The sequence below is a fragment of the Cheilinus undulatus genome, linkage group 2 (assembly GCF_018320785.1).
Source record: "Cheilinus undulatus linkage group 2, ASM1832078v1, whole genome shotgun sequence".
Taxonomy (NCBI): domain Eukaryota; kingdom Metazoa; phylum Chordata; class Actinopteri; order Labriformes; family Labridae; genus Cheilinus; species Cheilinus undulatus.
In genome coordinates, this window is record NC_054866.1 from 48,401,490 (window position 1) to 48,409,825 (window position 8,336).

The window sequence follows — 8,336 nt, forward strand, 5'->3', positions numbered from 1 at the left end:
TTTTTTAAATAAATACCTTAAATTAAAGTAGCGTAAAATAAAGTTTTCAGTAAAAAAAAGAATCCCAATGCAATATTTATACCCCTAAAACCGCAACCTGTCTTTAGACTTTGAGCTAATCGATGGGGGGCAGTAGAGTGCAGACGAACCAAAATAAAACCGTAGAGTGAACTACACGGCGCTAGCCGAAAATAGACCTCAACTACAGTGAAAATCGCCTTACTAGAGACATTTCTGGACAACGGGTAAGCTTCATAACAAGAAATGTTTGCGATGATATTTGTAGGAAAATATCCATGGGGTTTTGACTTAGTACGCGATTTCAGCAAATGGACAATGCTCGCAGTTTTTCAAGCTAACGTTACAAGCTAGTAGCAACAATACACAGTCAAATCCACCTCATTCACTGAGCTGTTGAGTAATTTATACAATTATTTGTAAGTAAACTATGTGCCAGCTCATTTAATAGTGCAATATCTAGATCTCTAAAGTAACACTGGAGCTTGAAATATCCAATTTATTGGTTTAAAGGTTACGTAATGGATGTCATGATACCGTAATTGTACATTTCTGTAAAATCTAGAAATAAATTAATTATTTAGGTATAACAACAACTCAAATTGAAGCCCCAGACACCCAGTATCGGGTATTATCTCGTTATAAACTGATTAAAATTGGATGCAAATGCTTTCACATTTTAAATCCCACAATGTAGCTGTCAACGTTTCATTATTGTGCAGTGTAGTTTGTGTGCAAGTTCACTTCTCATTTTGATGGATTCGCTGGTGCCTTGCAAGGCAGTTTGCTGAGTAATAATCGAGAAATACCAAAGCTTTACAAAAACTACATTTATTTCATTAAAAAGTTGGGAAAGATGGGAATGTCAAAGCAAAAAAAAAAAAAAAACAATACAATGAAACTCCTGTACACTGTTTTAATTGCAGAAATACTTTGTCAACGTTTTGGTACTGAAACATTTTAGTAATGGCAGGAGTTTGCTTGTATTTTTGAAACCGTGTTGACCATTAAAAATTCTGATGTGGTGACAGTTCTCACCCACTCTACCTCTCTTTCCTCTCTTTGTCCACATTAGGTTTGTGATTGTATCTGTTTGCCTACAGTCTTCATATCAGCATCTTCATCATGTCAGGCGGGCCACCAGTGATGGTCAGCATTGAATCTTCCTGTGAGAAGCAGGTTCAGGAAGTGGCTCTGGATGGGACAGAGACCTATGTCCCTCCCTTGTCCATGTCCCAGAACTTGGCAAAGTTGGCCCAAAGAATTGACTTTAACCAGGGATCTGACTCAGAGGAAGAGGGAGCAGAAGGTGAACCTAGGGATCGTGAGTGGGGCAAGCAGGAGCAGCAGCAGCAGGAGGAGGAGGAAGGTAACGGCAACAGTTAATGAGCCTAAAATCAACAAATACTGGTCTGATGTGAAATTCTAAGTAATGTATTTGTCATGTTTTTCATCACACAGGCACAGTGAAGTTTCAGCCATCTCTTTGGCCATGGGACTCGGTGCGTAACAATCTTCGCAGTGCTCTGACAGAGATGTGTGTACTCTATGATGTGCTCAGCGTGGTAAAGGAGAAGAAGTACATGGCCCTAGACCCAGTGTCTCAGGATCCAGCAGCCAGCAAGGTAAACTGCTGTTGAATAATACTGTGATATATCAGGATGCTCTTGTAAATTAGATTTTTAATTTAGTGAGGTTTTCCTGGTTAAATAAAGTTAAAAAAAAATCCTCTACATGAGGGACAATGCCTAGCAAAGGTTAAATGTTTACATGAATTGAATTTTCCCTATTATAACAGTTTTTTTTGCCCTTTTTCAGACCCCACAGGTGTTTCAGTTGATCAGTAAAAAGAAATCTTTGGGCACAGCAGCACAGCTCCTCATAAAGGGAGCAGAGAAGCTCACTAAATCAGTCACAGAGAACCTGGAGAACAGGAGGCAGAGGGACTTTAACTCAGAGCTGCTAAGACTTCGCTCACAGTGGAAACTACGTAAAGTGGGCGACAAGATCCTGGGAGACCTCAGCTACAGGAGTGCAGGTAAAAGGGGCTCCTGTGTGTAGTGTGTCAGATCTATATATAGCTTTAAGTAAGCATGGTTATCTTATTGTGCTGTACTAATTGGCATTTTTTCCCCATCTAGGCTCCCTTTTCCCTCACCACGGCACTTTTGAGGTGATTAAGAACACAGACATTGATCTGGACAAGAAGTTACCAGAGGACTATTGCCCCCTTGATGTCCAGATTCCCAGTGATTTGGAGGGATCTGCTTATATCAAGGTGAGGGGGCGGGGCTTGGATTAAAACATTTCTGCAGAATGGTACAATGTTAAGATTTTCATTTTTGGAACATGTTAACAGAACTGTGTTGTTAGGGTTGATTTTGTCTGGGTGTCCAACTTTTGACTTGTTACAACATGGTGAAAAGACATAAGAACTCAATTATGATCCATCATTTTATTCAACAATGTAATATTTTGTTGAAAAGGAAAGGGTCAAAGGAGGACAGCTCTGGATGCCTGGTCATTTATCCATTCAACCTTTATTTACATTACATAAAGAAAAATGCATGTAAATATGTTAATCCAAACTCAAACTGACACACCAAGGTAATGCTGCAGGAGACTGAATTACTCTTGCATGTATACATCTCAGTCAGACTGACATTGAACTAGGTGTTGTGCACATGCTCCACATTTTCGATGCTGGACTTTGACCTGGAAGTAACACAAATTCTTTGCATAGCAGAAGTCATATTGTCTGCTTTTTGATATCACCCTAAGCTGCAGGGATAGCATGCATTGTGAATTCAAATTCATAGCCAATGTCAACAGGGGGATGGTCATAAAGACTCCACTCCATATTTATTAATACATGGTGTCTGCAGGGTCTTAAAAAGTTGATCAATCAGTTTAGCAAAAATCAAGGCTTTAAAAAGTATTAAAAAGTTTTTAATGCAAGACTATATGGCCTTTAATATTGTAGGGTTTTTTTTTTTGTTTTGTTTTGTTTTTTTGTCAGAAGAGGCTGTCCGCTCTTCTTTTGCTTTTACATTTGGTTTTAAGCACAAGTGAGATGCTGATGGAACTCCACCAGATCAGACATCACACGTGTTTATGTTCTGTCCTTTCAAAGTATCAGTGAAGCCTTAAAGCTCAGCTGTGTTCCTAGCTAGCAAGTTAACTTTGTGATCTAGGGGTGCAGGTGGCCTAGTGGTTTAAGGTGTACCCCATATACGTGGGCAGCCCTATTCAAGTCCAGCCTGTTGCTGTTCTCTTGCATGTCTTTCACCCACTCTCTCATCCCTTTTTCAACCTCTATTCACTGTCCTCCTCTGTAAACAAAAGCAGAAAAAGTGCAAAAATCTTTTAAAAACTTTGTGATCTTAGGATGTGTGCAAAATGAAGGGTAAATACTATTTTTCTGAGAAGTATTCGGAGGAGAAGATCTTGGAGCTGTGGCTGGAGCTGATACTTGTTAACATTTTACAGGATTTTGCAAATAAAAAGCAGCTTAGCTGTGAAGCTTTTGCCTCATGTAACACTAGCACAGAGCCTGTTAATGTTAGAACTACTAGCATCTCAAAGAAAGCTTTATTTGCATACTCTAATAACAAATACTGTCTGCATTTTCTAGACTATGTTGTCATATTTTTATCTTAGTCTGCACAAAAAAATGCCTATAACTGTCACCAAATTAACTGCGATCTTAAAATACATCAAGACTAGAGTGTCTAAAAAAGTGTTGATTTAATGTCTGATTTGCGCAAAAGGCTGAGTAGTTTATAGTTTTACATTGGCCCAGAGTGTGATGTCTGTTTTTGTAGTTTTTTCATGTCAGGCACCAGTTAAAAAAATTATCTGCTATGTAGAAATAGTTTAGTTAACTCTGTTTGGTTGGTGTAGTTGTAACTTCACCCTTTTTCTCACTGTATCCACATTTCTTCTGTCACCCTTAAATTCAAGGAAGATGTTATAAACATGTTACTTTAATATTCAAATGTTGTTTATGTTTTCAGGTTTCCATCCAGAAACAAGCTCCAGACATCGGTGATCTGGGAACCGTCAATTTGTTCAGGAGATCTTCAAAAACCAAAGCTGGTAGATTCACCACAATAACATATGGCACTGAATATCATCTGAATCTTCCCACAACCCAACAGAATCCTTTTTCACCTCTACATGGTTTTTACCGGTCCCTCCATTAACCTTAGCTCTTCTCTACCTTTTTCTAATTTTCCCCTCTGCCCAGGTACTCAGTCATGGCACGTGAAGCTTGAAGCAGCCCAGAACGTTTTGCTCTGTAAAGAGATCTTTGCTCAGCTGTCTAGAGAAGCTGTTCAGATCAAATCTCAGATCCCTCACATCGTTGTGAAGAATCAGATCATCTCACAGCCATTCCCAGGTTAGACTCTCATGTCACCACTCTATAATCTCGGTGACCCTGTAGTTAGCTTTTAGTTATGTGGCTCCACTCATATTTGCTCTTGTTATAGGCCTGCAACTCTCAATTTCACTGTGCCACTCTACGGGGGAGAAGAAGAACCACCGGGCGTCTCCTGAGAAACCCAAACCAGACGACCACCTTTATGTGCTGGAGCACAATCTGCATCAAATGATGAGAGAGGTGAAGAAACACTTCTGCTACTGTCTTGTTGACATTTTAGCTGGTTGTAGTTACATTATATCGGTATTTGTGTGTAGATCAGCATTATCAACCGCTGTATGACAAATAAGTACAAATGTAAGAGATTAAATGGCTTTTCTTGTGACCTTTTTCCTGTGTAAAATGTCTCACAATGGAGTTTTTGTTCTCCTTGGTCAACCTACTGCTTTCTGCAGTAGTGTCTGAGTTTGTAGGCTGTAAAAATAAGATCGACTTCAGCTGGCACATCAAAACATCCTGAAACATATTTGACCAGGGATGAATTCTAAATACAGATTATCACAATCCCAGAATTATTGATGCTTTTCTAATGAAAATCAAACATCACCATCTGTTTACAAACCAAGTAAACAACAACAGAAACCTCAGTCATGTGCACCCAGTATTGGGTGATTTCTTGTTTAACCTGATACAACCATATAAATTGCAGCAGCCGGCATAAATGGCCTAGCAGTAAGGTCCTGCCTCATGTTTTCAGGGTGCCTGGGTTCAAGTCTGACCCGTGAGTGCAATTCCCCACTCGTGCATCGCTGTCTAAATTGTAGAAATATGCTGGCAGAGTTTCACTACTGAAACAATGACGTTTTTGTGCAATTTAGACCGTGTAAAAGGGATTGCCAGCAATTTTTATTGAGTTAACTCCTCCTCTATGCACCTCTTTTATGAAATAATTATAATTTTTAAGGTTTTCAATACTATCAGTCATCATATGTTTTAAAACAAGTATTGAAGTATCAGCATTTTTGATAATTGGATCCTAAGTATATATCAGAGACTACCTCCAGCATAGGTCTTTCACTGCATGATTTCATTTGATCACCTCTCATTATAGTAATAATGTTTCTGTTTCAGTTCCACAAACAGCAGCTGAGCTCGGTGGTGATGCCACATCCTGCCAGTGCCCCCTTTGGCCACAAACGACTGCGCCTAGCAGGGCCGCTGGCCTACGACAAATCAGAAATCTCCAGCTTACAGCAGAGTGAGGGTCTGCTGGAGAAGATCATCAAACAGGCCAAACACATCTTCCTTCGTAGCAGGTAGCTCTGGTTGTCCTTTCAACGATGTTATTTGAGGAGCCGATCACTAGAAAGATATTTTTTCACAACACACCTCATGATAACTCTCCCAAGCTTACTTCTCACTGATATAATTCCTCATTTGGCCCAAGGCTGGGTTTCAAATTTGCGGTTATCCAAAAACACCTCTGTACTAGCATTGTTCTCTGTTTCTTGTCTCAATGTTAATGTTTGTGATCAACAGGACAGCACGAACCATCGACAGCCTCGCCAGCCGCATTGAGGACCCTCAGATCCAGGCCCACTGGTCAAATATCAACGATGTGTACGAGTCCAGCGTCAAAGTCCTCATCACCTCTCAGGGCTACGAGCAGATCTGCAAGTAAGTGAAGAAGTACGATGCATAGCATAGGGAGAAAGAGTGGGGAATGATGTGATGCCCAAGCGGGCAGCACAAGTTTGGTTGGAGCCAAACTTGTGCTGCCTGCTTGGAAGGCTAGTTTCCTTACACGAGGCTCATCCCAACCATAAAGCTATGATGCATCATCATCATGACCTGCATTACTGTCATATGGTTAGTTTTATTCAGCTTTACTGATATGTTCACCCTCCCCTACATGAGACCTAACATGCATGTGTGTTTTAGGTCCATCCAACTGCAGCTGAACATCGGCGTGGAGCAAATCAGAGTGGTGCACAGAGATGGACGTGTCATCACACTGTCCCATCAGGAGCAGGAGCTGCAGGACTTCCTCCTCTCACAGGTATCTCAGATTCCCTTTTCTGTAATTAGCTCAAATGTTCACATCTCTGTTTTAAATCACATTCATTGTTGCCTGCTTGATTTTTAGATGTCCCAGCATCAGGTGCATGCAGTTCAGCAGCTGGCCAAAGTGATGGGCTGGCACGTTTTAAGTTTTAGCAACCATGTGGGCCTGGGACCAGTGGAGAGCATTGGAAATGCTTCTGCTGTCACTGTCGCCTCTCCCAATGGAGAGTACGCCATCTCAGGTAAGGCATTTCTCAGGTGAAAGTCCTCGTTAAACTAGTCTTTTTTCAACATAAAATTTCCTGCAAGTGCTGCAGCAGTGTTGTTAATATAAACTCATGAGGAAAGTAAGGTCAAGAATTTTGGTAAAGATTGAAGCAGGCGATTCTTCCCTGTGTTTAAAAATATCCTCAAGATCATTTGCAGTAGTCCTCGAAATAAATGAAAAGCTGTCCAGAGGGGGGCGCTGCTGTCAATCAAATGGTAAAGCAGGCTTTCCACGCACAGAGGCTTCAGTCCTCATGGCTCAGATTGCAGGCTCGACTTCCAGTCTTGATGCTACATGGTTCATGTCGTCCTCCACTCTGTCTTTCCACATATGCTGTCAATCTCCAACTGTTCTTGGAGTCAAACACAAACATCCCACATGGCTTTCTACAGCCAAGAAACAACAATTCCCACCACCAGTGTTAGACCTAACTGACCTGAAAGCAGGGTAAAAGAGAATAAGACTGTTTATTTTGAGATCTTGGGCTTAAATGTCCCCTTTAATGTAAAACAAGGTCAACATATCCCCTATCTCCCTCATCGTTTCTGTATTTCTTTGTTGTGGCGTGCAGAGATGCAGCCAGGTCACACCCAGCCTCTGGTGGCTGTTGAAATTTGAGATAAGGAGAAAATCACTCAACATCATGAACGTGTTGATACAAGCTGCAGGATAAGAATGCAGATCACAATTAGATCCTGTAATGCATTAAATCAACCTCATTCATAATTACAATGTACAGCACCATGAATGTTTAAAAAAAAAGTGTTGAATAGTTGACAGAGGCAGAATTTTATCTATTTGTCTACTCAGTGCGTAATGGCCCAGAGAGCGGATGCAAGGTTTTGGTCCAGTTTCCCCGTAGCCAGACCAAAGAACTGCCGAAGAGTGACGTGATCCAGGAGGCCAAGTGGAGCCACCTCCGAGGGCCGTGCAAAGAAGTCCACTGGAGCAAGATGGAGGGACGAAACTTCGTCTACAAGATGGAGCTCCTTATGGCTGCTCTTACTCCATGTCCTTAGATACAGCCTTTAAATGTAGACTCGTTTCCTCAGAAGACACAAAGCCATGTTTATTTTGGAGAAAAAAGTGAACTGGATGGAAAAAATGTTCAACTCAAACTTTAAAGCAATAGCAGCACACATTTTGCAGCTGTGAATATTGAGCCGGTTTATTCATTCTGACTTTACCTCACCAAAAACATGGACTTTTTAACCATTTAAATTTCAGTCAGATCAGCTGCCTGTTCATTTTCTCTGTATGTAACAGTGAGTGGACTTAAAACATTTGATACTAAATAAAATTCAGTCTGCCTCTTCAGTTATGATGGGTGTCATTTAATAAATATGATTCAAGATTGTGTTTTCTGTGAGGATCTCTGGTTGATTCATCAATGTTTTTAAGATATGTTTATCGGCTATTTTTGCCTTTATTTTAGAGAGGATGACAGTTAATAGTCTGAAACAGGGATGAGAGAGTGCGGAAGAGATGTGAGGGAGAGGAGCCGCAAGGCCAGACTTGAACCGAGCCACCCGTGTAAATGGGGTGTGACCTAACCACTAGGCCATCTGTGCCCCTCCGTTTGGGAACATGTTTCTGCTACAG

General features: G+C 40.9%; 1 protein-coding gene across 1 annotated transcript; it reads left to right on the forward strand.

Annotated features, from left to right (window-relative positions):
- The first annotated feature begins 142 nt into the window (after positions 1 to 142).
- On the forward strand, positions 143 to 8,093 carry med17 (mediator complex subunit 17). The gene is made up of 13 exons (XM_041797282.1): positions 143 to 245; positions 1,094 to 1,387; positions 1,480 to 1,643; positions 1,837 to 2,056; positions 2,160 to 2,296; positions 4,035 to 4,116; positions 4,268 to 4,420; positions 4,512 to 4,642; positions 5,534 to 5,718; positions 5,942 to 6,079; positions 6,344 to 6,461; positions 6,549 to 6,708; positions 7,545 to 8,093. The coding sequence occupies exons 2-13, from the start codon at positions 1,144 to 1,146 to the stop codon at positions 7,751 to 7,753; spliced, it is 1,941 nt and encodes a 646-aa protein (XP_041653216.1). The 5' UTR covers positions 143 to 245; positions 1,094 to 1,143; the 3' UTR covers positions 7,754 to 8,093.
- The last annotated feature ends 243 nt before the right edge of the window (positions 8,094 to 8,336 follow it).

Bases quoted from the DNA above. Each gene is read 5' to 3' on its own strand.
- med17 (XM_041797282.1), top strand. From the start codon at position 1,144: ATGTCAGGCGGGCCACCAGTGATGGTCAGCATTGAATCTTCCTGTGAG. The intron at 1,388-1,479 runs GTAACGGCAACA...TTCATCACACAG, and splicing joins GCAGCAGGAGGAGGAGGAAG to GCACAGTGAAGTTTCAGCCA. The intron at 2,057-2,159 runs GTAAAAGGGGCT...TTCCCCATCTAG, and splicing joins CCTCAGCTACAGGAGTGCAG to GCTCCCTTTTCCCTCACCAC.